The 12,733-nt window shown below is 40.1% G+C and overlaps 1 protein-coding gene across 2 annotated transcripts; it reads right to left on the bottom strand.

The window, feature by feature from the left end:
- Positions 1-1,373: 1,373 nt before the first annotated feature.
- SDHD (succinate dehydrogenase complex subunit D) lies at positions 1,374-12,690 on the bottom strand. Of its 2 annotated transcripts, XM_047070537.1 has the most exons (4): positions 12,592-12,689; positions 8,826-8,942; positions 7,256-7,400; positions 1,374-2,345 (listed from the first exon to the last, which is right to left on the bottom strand). In XM_047070537.1, the coding sequence occupies exons 1-4, from the start codon at positions 12,641-12,643 to the stop codon at positions 2,180-2,182; spliced, it is 480 nt and encodes a 159-aa protein (XP_046926493.1). In that variant the 5' UTR covers positions 12,644-12,689; the 3' UTR covers positions 1,374-2,179. The 2 variants fall into 2 exon arrangements, with proteins under 2 accessions (XP_046926493.1, XP_046926494.1); XM_047070538.1 differs by lacking the exon at positions 7,256-7,400 and having other exon boundaries at positions 12,592-12,690.
- Positions 12,691-12,733: the final 43 nt, after the last annotated feature.

Below are 12,733 nucleotides of genomic sequence, written 5' to 3'. Positions count from 1 at the left end.
TGGTGTTCCGGGGGCTAGGGGAGGGGGAAGAGAGGAATGACACACAGGGGGGATTATTGTCTACAGAGAACCTAAGGCCAACAATAAAACCGAATAAAGATCAGTCTGTTTTTTATGATCATCATGAACCAGCAATTTTTTTTTTGTTTTGTTTATTTATTTTTGAGAAAGAGAAAGCTCGCGTAAGAATGGGGCAGGGCAGAGAGAGACAGGGACAGAGGATCCAAAGCGGGCTCTGTGCTGACAGCAGAGAACCCGATGCAGGGCTCAAATGCACAAACTGTGAGATCACGACCTGAGCCAAAGTCTGATGCTTAGCCGACTGAGCCACCCAGGTGCCCCAAGAACACCAATTCTAAACAATGTAAGCTTCATTACTATTTCATTAGTAATATTATTACTAATATTTTATTTCTCCCTGCCAAGGCAGATAGGTCCTCCACCAACAGTCCCTGGTGAACCACTGGTATTCAGGCATCGTGCCCTTGCAAACATTTAAGCGACCCCCAAAAGAGAATTAATCGCCTCTTCCTAAACCCTTAATATACATCTGAGTCTCTGACAAGGCTGTAAGCACATTAAGGGGAGCTTACCTATAACCCCTAGTGCAGACATTCGTGAACACACTTACCCTTCTCGCCAGCCGCGCTTCCAAAGCTTGCCTCAGCTGCGCAGTAAGGTCCTCAGGGAAATGCGCCCAGTGCCAGCTCTACTATGTTGCTACGAGAAACAAACCATCATGCCTTACACTCACCCTTCAGACCAAACTAACTGCATACAGAATATAATTTAAACACCGAAGGTTGGCATTTACAGAACATCATGATGTGGAACATCATTCTAAATCCTACTACAGTTGACCCTTAAGTGACAAGGGGGTTAGGGACACTGACACCTTACACAGTCAGAAATCTGTGTGACTCCGCAAAAACTGAACTACTAACAGCCTACCAGTGACCAAAAGTTTTACTGATAACCTAGACAGTTAATTAGCATGTATTTTTTATGTTATAAGATTTATATGCTGTATTTACAATAAAGCTAGAGAAAAATATAAAAACCCCAAAGAAGAAATACATTTACAGTACTATACTGTATACATTGAAAAAATCCACATATTAACTGGACCCGTGCAACTGCTGTTCGAAGGTCAAATGTATTTAACACTCTTCTTATACCAAACCACTCATACTCAATATATTTCTGTCTCTTACATATGACTCTTTTTTGTATCACAGTACTTTGTAATTTACGACACTGCTAAGTCCTAGAAGGAAACTTAAATAGTCCTATTTTAGTGCTATATATGCAAAAGACACCAAGTACTACTGAATAAAACTATGGACAGTTAATACATAAAAGACTACAATACATTTTTATTATATAGCATTTTATTTTTAAAAAAACTTTATTTCATAGAATACATTTTCACATTAGAGATTCCTACAGTGGGAAAAATAACAATTTATTACTTACAGTTTTATATTTGTAGAACATTAGGACAAGTAAAATAAACACATTTGAGGATTAAGTCTCAGTTCAGAATCTGTAATATTTTGATACATCTATAAGGGTACCTCTTCCCTACATGGAATTTTTCTACACTCAGAAGCTCTCCAGGCTCCTCCTCCCAAGCTTTAGAAATGAGTAATGTCAAAGAGCAGGATTTCCTAACTTTAAAATTTCCCTAGGCCATGTAACCATTAATAACTGGTATAACAGAGAGGGAAGTTTTCAAAAATTAAACACTGACTAATTTTCTGCAAAGTCTTTACTTGTGAATGAACAGTCTTTCCCTTTCACCATCATTCCCAGGACAAACATAGACGTTTTATCAGGTATTGATAGTAATAAAGCTGAATTCCCTTTAAGAATTTGAAAAGCTAACAGGCAAAAGCTCATATGCAATGTTTAGTTATGCTGAGTCTTGTGAGAAGCTGGGAGACAACCCCATAAACTCACCAGAACAAGGAACTCAGTCCCCAAATTACTTGGATACAATTTCTCTCAAACCTTTTCCTCAAAGACTGAATTCTAAAAATAACCAGGCGATTAGGAGAAGAGGTTTGTCTCACCAATGGACTTATCTGTTATTTCCTCCTTATTGTGAGTTCAATGGCATGACAGAGCAGAGGCAAAGAGGTGTACAATCAATTCTCGTGGTATTAAGTCAAAAAGGTCAGAGCTTCCACAGCATGGCAACAGCTTTGCAGATGCCCACATCATGATAGTTGAAATAACACAGCCCAGCAAAGGTTAAAGCTGACAGGGCCAAAACTCCTGCCTTGGCGGTTTTCTGCAAAGCATCTCCATGAACGTAGTCAGTAACCACTTGTCCAAGGCCCCTAAAGAAAAAAATAACAGTACAAAAGAAAGCCAAACAGCTAACTTGACTGCAAAACAATAATTATCAGGTTCAAAGTACAACTCAAGGTCATAGAATCATAAACCAAAATGAAGGAATCAAGAGTTTCCCAGTAATGTAATAAAGACATCTCTATTCTTCAGATTCAATTTTCCAGAGTTACTTCTATCAAAGACAGTAGTTAACTGCCACTCTATATACAAAATCTTGGTTGCTGTTTGTTTGTTTAATTAAAACAAATGCTCCAGGGGCACCGGCCTAGGTCAGTCGGAGAAGCGTGTGACTCTTTGATCACAGGGTAGTTAAGTTCAAGTCCCACGCTGGGGGTAGAGATTAATAATAAATAAATAAATAAACAAACTTTAAAACAAATGCTCTATAGAATTTTTCATTAATTAAAAAAAATTTATGAAGCAGATATGTGCCAGAACCTGTTATAGATGCTGAAAGAACAGCAAATAAGACAGCATCCTTGCCTTTATGGAACAGATTCTAGTGAAGGAGAAAATAAATATGTATGTGCTATGAGAAAATATTTTAGAAAGGATGACCTGAATGAGAAGAACGTTCTAAACAGAAGTGACAATGACCTTGGCATCTTTGAGGAATAGTAAAAAGATTAGTGTGACTGGAGGACCAGATCATAACGGAAAGGCAGATCACATAGGGCCCTGAAGGTCATAATAAAAGTTTATTATTTCAGGGGTGACTGGCTGGCTCAGCCCATGGAGCACATGACTCTTGATCTCGGGGTTGTTGAGTTTGACCCTCACATAGGGTACAGAGATTACTTAAAAATAAAAATCTTAAAAAAAAAAGTCTGAATTTCATATGAAATGTAATGGAACACCACAGACGTGTTTTTAAGTAGGGAGTAACCTAAATAAGAAGTGACCTGGGGCGCCTGGGTGGCGCAGTCGGTTAAGCGTCCGACTTCGTCCAGGTCACGATCTCACGGTCCGTGAGTTCGAGCCCCGCGTCAGGCTCTGGGCTGATGGCTCAGAGCCTGGAGCCTGTTTCCGGTTCTGTGTCTCCCTCTCTCTCTGCCCCTCCCCCGTTCATGCTCTGTCTCTCTCTGTCCCAAAAATAAATAAACGTTGAAAAAAAAAAAAAATAAAAAAAAAGAAGTGACCTAATTTTACTTTTTTTTAATTTATTTTTTTATTTTTTTTTATTTTTTTAACGTTTATTTATTTTGAGACAAGAGAGACAGAGCATGAATGGGGGAGGGTCAGAGAGAGGGAGACACAGAATCTGAAACAGGCTCCAGGCTCTGCGTTGTCAGCACAGAGCCTGACGCGGGGCTCAAACTCAGAGACCACGAGATCACGACCTGAGCCAAAGTCGGACGCTCAACCGAATGAGCCACCCAGACGCCCCTAATTTTACTTTTTTAATAACAGCTTTAGTGAGATACAATTCACATACCATAAAATTAACACTTTTTAAAGTGAGCAAGCACTATGCCCAATGTGGAGCTTGAACTCACGACCCTGACATCATGTACCAGGCTCTACCCACTGCCCCAGCCAGGCACGCCCCATAAAATTAACCCTTTTTCAAGTGTACACTTCACTGGTTTCTAGTGTATTCACAAAGTTGTGCAACATCATCACTATTTAATTCTCGTCACCCCAAAAAGAAACCCTGCACCCATGAGCTCATTATTCAACAACTAACTTGTTTTCTATTTCTACAGACTTGCCTATTCTATACATTTTATATAAATGAAACATGTGGCCTTTTGTGTCAAGTTTCTTTCACTTCACATTTTCAAGGTTCATCAACATTGTGGCACGTACTTGGATTGTTTTTGCTTTTTGGTTATTGTAAATTACACTGTATGAATATTACTATTCAAGTTTTTGTGTGAGGATATGTTTTCAATTTTGAGGGGTGTACACATAAAAGTAGAATCGATGAGTTATATGGTGACTCTAACTTTTTGTTAGAACTGCCAAACTGTTTTCCAAAGCGGCTCCAACTTCTTAAATTCCCAGCAGACATAGGAGGACTCCCAACTTCTCCACATCCTTGAAACACTTGTCATCGCCCATCTTTTTGATTAGAGCCATCCTATTAAGTATGAAGTGGCAGCTCATTGTGGTTGTGATTTGCATTTCTCTAATAAAAAATAGTGTTGAGCATTTTTTCATGTTGCTTATGAGCCATTTGTGTATCTCCTATAAAGAAATGTAATTTTTCTTTTAAAAAAGACCACCTTGGCTGCAGTATGGTGAATGGAGAGTGCAGGCAGCAGAAGGGGGGCAAGAACAGAAACAGAAAACCAGTTAGGAGGCAAATAAAGTAGCCTCAGCAAGATTGTTGGCTCAACCTAGGCTGGTGACGGGGGAGATGGTGTGAAGTGACAATTTAGACAGGCTATGTTTTGAAGAGGGAACAAACAGAAAGAGCTGATGGACTGGATGTGGGATAAGACAAAAAGAAGTATCTGCAATAACTCCTAGGATTTTTGGCTTGAGCAACTATGATTTAATTGAGTTAGGGAAAAACAGGAAAGGAGGCAGCTTTAAGGGAAAATCAAGAGAGATTTGGGGCGGACAAGAGTGGCTTTTGGCAATGTTAAATTTGAGGTGACTATTACACATTCAAATGGACTCCACTGGTTAGACAAGTGGAATCACAGGACTGCAGATCAAGAAGAGGTCAGATCTGAGCTCGCCTCAGGAAATTAGAGAAATTAAGAAAGGAAAACTGAGCCCAGGATTCAGGGCTTTCTCGTTCACACGTCAGACAAGGGGAGAAGCTGGCATCAGAGACTGAGAAGGTGCAGCTAGTGAGGTGGAGGAAAATGGTGGGCACAGGGTCTACAGAGCCAAAAAAAATTATTTAAGGAGGGGATGGCCAATTAAGTTGAACGGTGCTGAGAGTTCAAGTAAGAGGAAGACCGAGAACAGACAGATAGATTTGGAAAAATGAAGGTTTTGGGGGATATTGGTAAGAATTACTTCAGTTATGTAGTTAGGATAAAAGCCCAATTAATGTGGATTAAAAGAGAATGGATGCTGAGGAATTAATGCACAATTATAGACATTCTTTTAAGTCATCCTGTGTGTATGTGTGTGTGTGTGTGTGTGTGAGAGAGAGACAGAGAGAGAGAGAGAGAAGGAAGAATTAGTAAGGTAACTGGAGAATAGAATAAAAAATATATATAAATATATTACGTTAGAATTCTTAATCTGACTTTTCGTTGATTTAGATGGATCTCCTGCCAAAAACCACATATTAGAGAAATATTCCTGTACTCGTGATCTAATATTTCATATGCAATGGAATCCTGTATTTTGAAAGGTCTGTAGATTAAAGGGTAATTCCCCTGACCAACCCTAGAAAATTAGGTAAGCAAAATCCCTTGTAACACTAATCTACAAAATCATTCTGATAGATCACTTAACCTTCCCCGGGGTTTAGTGTCCACATCTGTAAAATAACAGGGTTGGTTAAGATATTCCCAAGTCCTTTCAGTTCTAACAACCCAAAAATGCTTCCCCTGCCCACAATATCATGTTGTCCTTATAAAACAACATAAAATGAACTCAAAGATCCCAACTGTTATTTACAAACTTTTCAGAGGGTTCATTAACTTAGAAAGTCTAACAAACTACACTGGATAAAATAAATAGAAGCTGGGAATTCACTCATTCAATAAGTATTTACTTAGTGCGTGTCAGGGACTGCTCTAGGCATTAAATATATATAACAACAAATAAAAACAGCCAAAAGTCTGTTTTCTTTTTTTAAAAAGGGCAACACTTAACTACAGTGTCTAAGGATGCACAACTGAGTGATAAAACCACACTAAAATGTAAGGGAGTGATTACTATAAAAACCAGGATAATGGTTCCTAGTTGGGAGGATGCTGAACAGTTATGACTGAGGTAGAACACAAGGAAGAAGCTTCTGGAGTAGGTGGCAACGTTCAATTTCTTGACCTGGGCAGCATTACCCTTGCAATAATTCATTAAGCCGTGGATGTGATTCTTGTAATTTTCTGTATCAGTGCTTTCATTCTAATGAGGGGAAACAAGGAATACACAAAATGATAAATAGATGATACAGTATAGTAGAAGGTAATAAGCACTACTGAGAAAAATAAAACAGGGGAGAGGGATAAGACATACTGGGAAGGACACTATAATTGTGAATAAGTGGTTAGAGAAGGCTTCATTGAGAAGGTGACAGTTCAGATGTGAAGGAAATGAGGAATAAGCCATGTAACTAGAGAAAGAGAGTGTCAGGCAGAAGCAAAGTAGAGTCTTGAGGTCTGGAGTGTCCCTGGAGTGTCCAAGAATTATCATGAAAGCCGGTGTGAATGACAGAGAGAGTAGCTGGAAATTCGGGAAGAAAGAGAGCCAGACTACCCTGGGTCGGTAGACCATCATGAGAATTCTGACTTTTAGCCTGAGGAAGGTTAAAAGACTGCAAAGTGTTTTGAGAAGGAGAATGTCTTCATCTGACTTAATATTTTAAAAGGATCACTGAGACTGCTGTGTTGGGAATAGACAGAAGGAGGACCAGTTAGGTGACTACTACTGAAACCAAAGATGATGACCAGGTTTGAGGCATGCACAATTAGAAGAGTGCAAATGCCATTAATTCAGATCGGCAAGAGTGCTAGAGGAAGAGATCTGGGGAGTCGACGAACTCAGTTTTATAACATGCTATGTTCAAAATGCCTATTAGACATGGAAGAGAAGACATCAAATAGGCAGGCAGATACACAAATCTGGGCATACAAATACTTTATAGGTTTTAAAGTTGTCTACAGGTCTGAGTATCTCAATCAACTTCTCCCTCATCTGCAGTAACGGGACAAGCTCACAGCAAATAAATTTAGCAACGTAACACTGAAGGGTCTGCTGTACTTGCCAGTGACTATGGAGTGTGAGGGCTGCAGCCAAGGAGTAGTCCATCGCAGAGCTGGGATTCAAATAAGCAGCTGGAATTAGGCCCAGGAGCAAAACACTGACCACCCTCTCACCAGTCCAGTGGAGAGATGAAGCCTTGGAACCAGCTATAAAAAGGAGGGACCAGATTTGTAAGAGTTGAAAGGGGAAAACACACATATCTCACATTCAGTATTTGCCACAAAATAACCCAGCTGACAGAATGGCAAATAGTATGCATATGAGACTTAACTGAGCAGAAAGAGAGTAAGATAAAGAAGATAAATGAGAAAGATGCTATCTCCCTTCTTTGACGCTCTTTAGCTCGAGGTGTCACAGTGCCTATTTAAATGCATTAGAAGACTGATCCAATTTGCTGACAGGCCAGAAGATGGATGAACTACCTTTGCAGAACCACCAACCTTGGGCTTTAGTGTAATGGACAGATACTTTATGAATGTAAGTTAATACCAGCAGAGGAATTCCTTTAAAACATTACTCTTTTATTTAAACATTCTAATTTTTAGAATTTGAAGGTAATACTAAAAATCCTCCCCCCAAAAAAAACCAAACCAGCCAATTCAAAAAGTTCTGATGTGAACTTTTACGATTATGGTCCTTCTTCTGTCCCATTACTTATAAATAGTCCAAAACAGGTATGAACATGAACAGGAAAACTTCTTTTAAATAAGTGAAAAACAAAATGGGCTTTAAACATTTCTTCGGGAGCCTCTATCTTTTTTGGTTACAGATCTCTTTGGGAATCTAATAAAAGGACAGATATTCCCCAGAAAAACGCACATGGACGCATACATTAAAAACCATGTTTAAAACTTCAAGGGCTTGTTTTCAGTCCCATGCACTTTAAATTAAAACCACTCTGCTAAATTTAACTGAACTAAACAAAGGAATGCAGAAACAAAGAATTTTCCAAGACAAAATAACTCTAAAAAGCAGAAAAACTATACTTGCCTAATTTCTCATAATTCAGATGCAACTGTACATAAGTTATTGACTTAAGAATCAAGAGGAATCTTTATCTCTATAAAATACAGATCTTTCCAGACTCTAAAACTGGAAATAATAGTTAACTTACTATTCACTTACAGGTTTTCCATAATATTCACCCCAAAAATGCCATGTGATTTTAGTATCAACCTAAATAAAAATAATTCAGTTAACAGCTATAAATATGTATGACTTTTTAAATTGTCTACTATTCTAAATTACTTGTATATGGTTCCTCTCTATCAGCTAAATAAGAGTGACTATATTTTATAGACTCTTCCTACAAAACTATTTCCTTTAAAAAAATTGAAATTTTCATAGACTTAGACCAGAAGGGTTCTCTTTCAGTGTAAATGGCATCCTTCAACCATTGTGGCATTGTCTGCCCCAAGGTGCAGACTAAACAGGTCTTCATCTGACAGAGTTGGACATAAGAATTCCACTCCACAGATAGCAAGTCCTGCCAAAGGCATGAAAATTACCCAAGACAAAGATGAAAAGAGCCCAAAAAGCAGTAGCAATGAAAGAAAAAAAAAAAAACGTACCATGGTGGTTGGGTGACAGGTGAATGTGCTGTGTTCTACACTGTCCTGGGGTAGGTTGGTCCTGGAGAAATGCTGAGACATAAGCAGGTCTGACTACTGGAATTCGGAGAAACAGAGCTGAGGAAAGAGATATAAGGGAGGTCATAAACATTTCTCCTTTAACAGGAATAACAGACTTTCTAAATGACCATAAGCAAGCTATTTACTCCAAACAGGGGATAACAACTCATTTGTAAAATGAGGACAGTATATATTTCCCTGGATTACTATGAAGTCAGACTAAGTAGCCACTGAAAGATTGAAAAATCAATGAACCACTTATGTAAAAGGGCTTCACTCTTACCAATTTTATAAAGTAAATTATAGGGCACCCAGGGGCGCCTGGGTGGCGCAGTCGGTTAAGCGTCCGACTTCAGCCAGGTCACGATCTCGCGGTCCGTGAGTTCGAGCCCCGCGTCGGGCTCTGGGCTGATGGCTCGGGGCCTGGAGCCTGTTTCCGATTCTGTGTCTCCCTCTCTCTCTGCCCCTCCCCCGTTCATGCTCTGTCTCTCTCTGTCCCAAAAATAAATAAACGTTGAAAAAAAAAATTAAAAAAAAAAAAAAATTATAGGGCACCTGTGTGGCTCAGTTGGTTGAGGGTCTGACTCTTGATTTTGACTCAGGTCATGATCTCACGATTCATGGGTTCAAGCCCCATATGGGGCTCTGTTCTAGCAGTGTGGAGCCTGCTTGCTCGCTCGCTCTCTCTCTCTCTCTCTCTCTCTCTCTCCCCCCCCCCACCTGCTCGCATGCGCACTCTCTCAAAATAAACTTTAAATAAATAAATAAATAAATAAATAAATAAATAAATAAATAGTAAATTATAGTTCCTTTCTCTTTCCATTTATTCATCTGTTCATCCAACAAACATTTACTGCAGGTAAAAGCATGCTCTTCATTGGAGCAAGAGACAAGACAGTCTTTGTCCTCAAGGAATTCAATCTAATTTAGGAAGTACATCTATTACCATCTTCCTTTTCAAGATCAGTTTCTCTACTTGTACTCTTTTTTAATTTTTTAAAATGTTTCATTTATTTTAAGAGAGAGAGAGGCAGAGAGGAGGGGGGACAAAGAATCCCAAGCAGGGTCTGTGCCCTCAGCAAAGAGCTCAACGTGGGGCTGAATTCACTAACGAGATCATGACCTGAGCCTAAGTTGGCCGCTTAACCGACTGAGCCACTCAGGCACCCCTACACTTGTACTCTTGAACCTATCCCGTTCTGTCCCCTTTTTGATCCTGTCTCTTGGTTAAAAACTAGACCTAGTTCATGCAATGCCACCACTTACTAGCTGTGAGGTGATGAGCAATTAAGTTAAACAGCCTCTCTAAGTCTAAATGTCCTTATCTGTAAAATGAAAATAGTAGCACTTACTTCATAATACTCCACTGAAAATTAATATATGAAAGGTGCTTAGCATAACTCCCAGAATGTCATAATTACTCAATAAGAGGTAATTTCTCTCCTGTGTCTTTCACTTCTCCTTCCTTCCTATTGGCCATTTCCAACTATGCTTCTTTATTTTTTTTTAAATATAATTTACTGTCAAGTTAGATAATATACAGAGTATACAGCGCGCTCTTGGTTTCGAGGGTAGATTCTCATGATTCATTGCTTACATCCAACACCCAGTGCTCGTCCCAACAAGTGCCCTCCTCAATGCCCATCCCACATTTTCCCCTCCTCCTCCTGCCTCCCCCATCAACGCTCGGTTTGTTCTCTGTACTGTACCTCAGTTTGTAACTATTTTTTTCCTTCCCTTCCCCCATGGTCCTCTGTTAAGTTTCTCAAGTTCCATATATGAATGAAAACATATATGTCTTTCTCTGACTGACTGATTTCACTTAGCATAATACCCTCCAGTTCCATCCACACTGTTGCAAATGGCAAAATTTCATTCTTTTTCATTGCCAAGTAGTATTTCATTGTATATATATGCCACTGCTTCTTTATCCATTCATCAGTTGATGGACATTTGGGCTCTTCCCATAATTTGGCTCTTCCAATTATGCTTCTTTAAAGTGTTGGCTAAATCACCTCCACTTATTCACTTCCCTATCATTCTTCAACTCTGAAACTTATTGTCATCCCTACTAAAACTGCTTTAAGTTGCCAATGGTCTCCATGTGATCACATCCAACAAACACCCTTTAGTCTCCACCCTATTGGACCTTTCCTCTCTTCTGTTCTGATGAACTCTCTTCTAGTCCTCCCTTTGATTGTCTGACATCCTAGATCAAACTCCTCCTACATTCACTCTTAATGTTTTCCCAACTTTCTATCATCTGCCCATTGCTCTCCTCATGTCTTAAGACCACCCTTGGCCGTTTTGTCCACTCAGCTTATTCTACCCATAAGCTGATGACACCCAATTCTGTATCTGCAACCCTGCTATCTCTCCAGAGTTTCAGAAGTGTGAATGCCTCCTGGGTCTCTCCCCTGAGATATCCTACATGATCCTCAAACTCACCGTGCCAAAAATTACAATCATCCTTCAACTCACTTTCTCAACCAAACTCGTCTTCCATTTTTGCTTGTTCGCCACTTTATTTAATAACATCCCAGCCACTCTTTAACCTAAACCAAAAATCTGCAAGTCATGTAAAATTTCCCTCCCTAAATTATCAATCACCAAATGATACTGATGTATCTCCTTAACATTTCTTGAGATAATCTGCTCTTTGTTTGTACTACACCAACAGTGTCCTATCTCATCTCCCTGACGTGTGTCCTAGCCGGTCCCATCTCCTATGATGGCCATCTACCACAGTGTTACTCAAGCGATCGATTTAAACTGCAACTCTATGTCAAATCTTTCAATGGTCCCCTTCAGAGCAGGTAAATGCACACTCCTTATCAAGACAAGTTCTTCCATGATTTGATTCCAGCTCACCTTTCCAGATTCATCTCTCATTCCTCACCTTCAGTTTCATGCACTAATATCTAGTTTATTTACTCTCCTACTTCACATTCCTACACCTTCATCATTACTTTAGCTCATTCCAGTAGCTCCAACTGTAATGTCTTTCGTCCTGTGGCCTTCCTTATCCTCAAGACTCAAATAGGACACACTTCCTTCAGGAACCAAGAGAGGGTAACCTTTCCAAAACATACAGCTAAATATGTTCTTCCTCTGGACTACCATAATAATTTATGGACAGTACAACAGTTTGTGCTTTAAGTTATGCTTATGTGTGTTTTCCGTATAAAAATGAAAACTCTTCGAGGGCAGGAACTATGTTTTATTCACATCTGTATCCCAATCCTACTACAGTGTCTGGTTGAATACAAATGCCCAGTTGAATGATTATCAAGTTGATCTCCCGACCCCTATGCCAACTCCGGGTAAATGGGCAAGACCAGGCATTGGCACTTAGAGCCTAACACACTTTTCCAATGCAGGGTGGGTGCATTCTACCGACATTGTATGGGGAGAAAAAACAGAACTCTTATGAATAGCTTCAGCAGGACCGTAACTTCCAGGAGCTCTCTTTCAGATTATCCATCCCCACGTCAGCCCTGAGCGGGAGTGATAACGCGCTCGGGAGAACGTCTAGGCGCGTAGGCAACAGGGATTACCGCCATGGTTTCGACAGAAGCCAGATGGGCAAACGGAATGGATGGATTCCCTGCTCAAGAGGCCTCGTCGCCTGGAGGCAAATCCTCACCGCACTCCCTTCCCTGGCTGGAGACTGTACTAAGAACCTCCGGCTGCCAGGACCCCTCACCTCGGCCTCCTTGCGCACCACACAGGACACCCAGCCGCCAGAGATTCGCCATCTTTCTCCCGAAGGTTCAAGGTCACCCAGCAACCCGGAAGCAGTCACTCGATTACTCCCACCCCTCGACAACGAAGGAAAACAAGAAACA

The sequence above is a fragment of the Lynx rufus genome, unplaced genomic scaffold, assembly GCF_022079265.1.
Source record: "Lynx rufus isolate CCGP_SWC_20201006 ecotype Redwood Valley unplaced genomic scaffold, mLynRuf1.p SCAF_9, whole genome shotgun sequence".
In the NCBI taxonomy this organism is placed as follows: Eukaryota; Metazoa; Chordata; class Mammalia; order Carnivora; family Felidae; genus Lynx; species Lynx rufus.
The sequence above is the reverse complement of the archived record's forward strand: the minus strand, read 5'-3'. Positions and strand labels throughout refer to the sequence as shown.

What these genes read in the sequence shown, in the direction of transcription:
- SDHD (XM_047070537.1), bottom strand. Translation starts at nt 12,643, where the DNA reads ATGGCGAATCTCTGGCGGCTGGGTGTCCTGTGTGGTGCGCAAGGAGGC. An exon ending in TGGTGCGCAAGGAGGCCGAG is followed by an intron (nt 8,943 to 12,591) that starts GTGAGGGGTCCT and finishes CTCTTTCCTCAG; the next exon opens with CTCTGTTTCTCCGAATTCCA. An exon ending in CCTGTCACCCAACCACCATG is followed by an intron (nt 7,401 to 8,825) that starts GTACGTTTTTTT and finishes TCCTTTTTATAG; the next exon opens with CTGGTTCCAAGGCTTCATCT.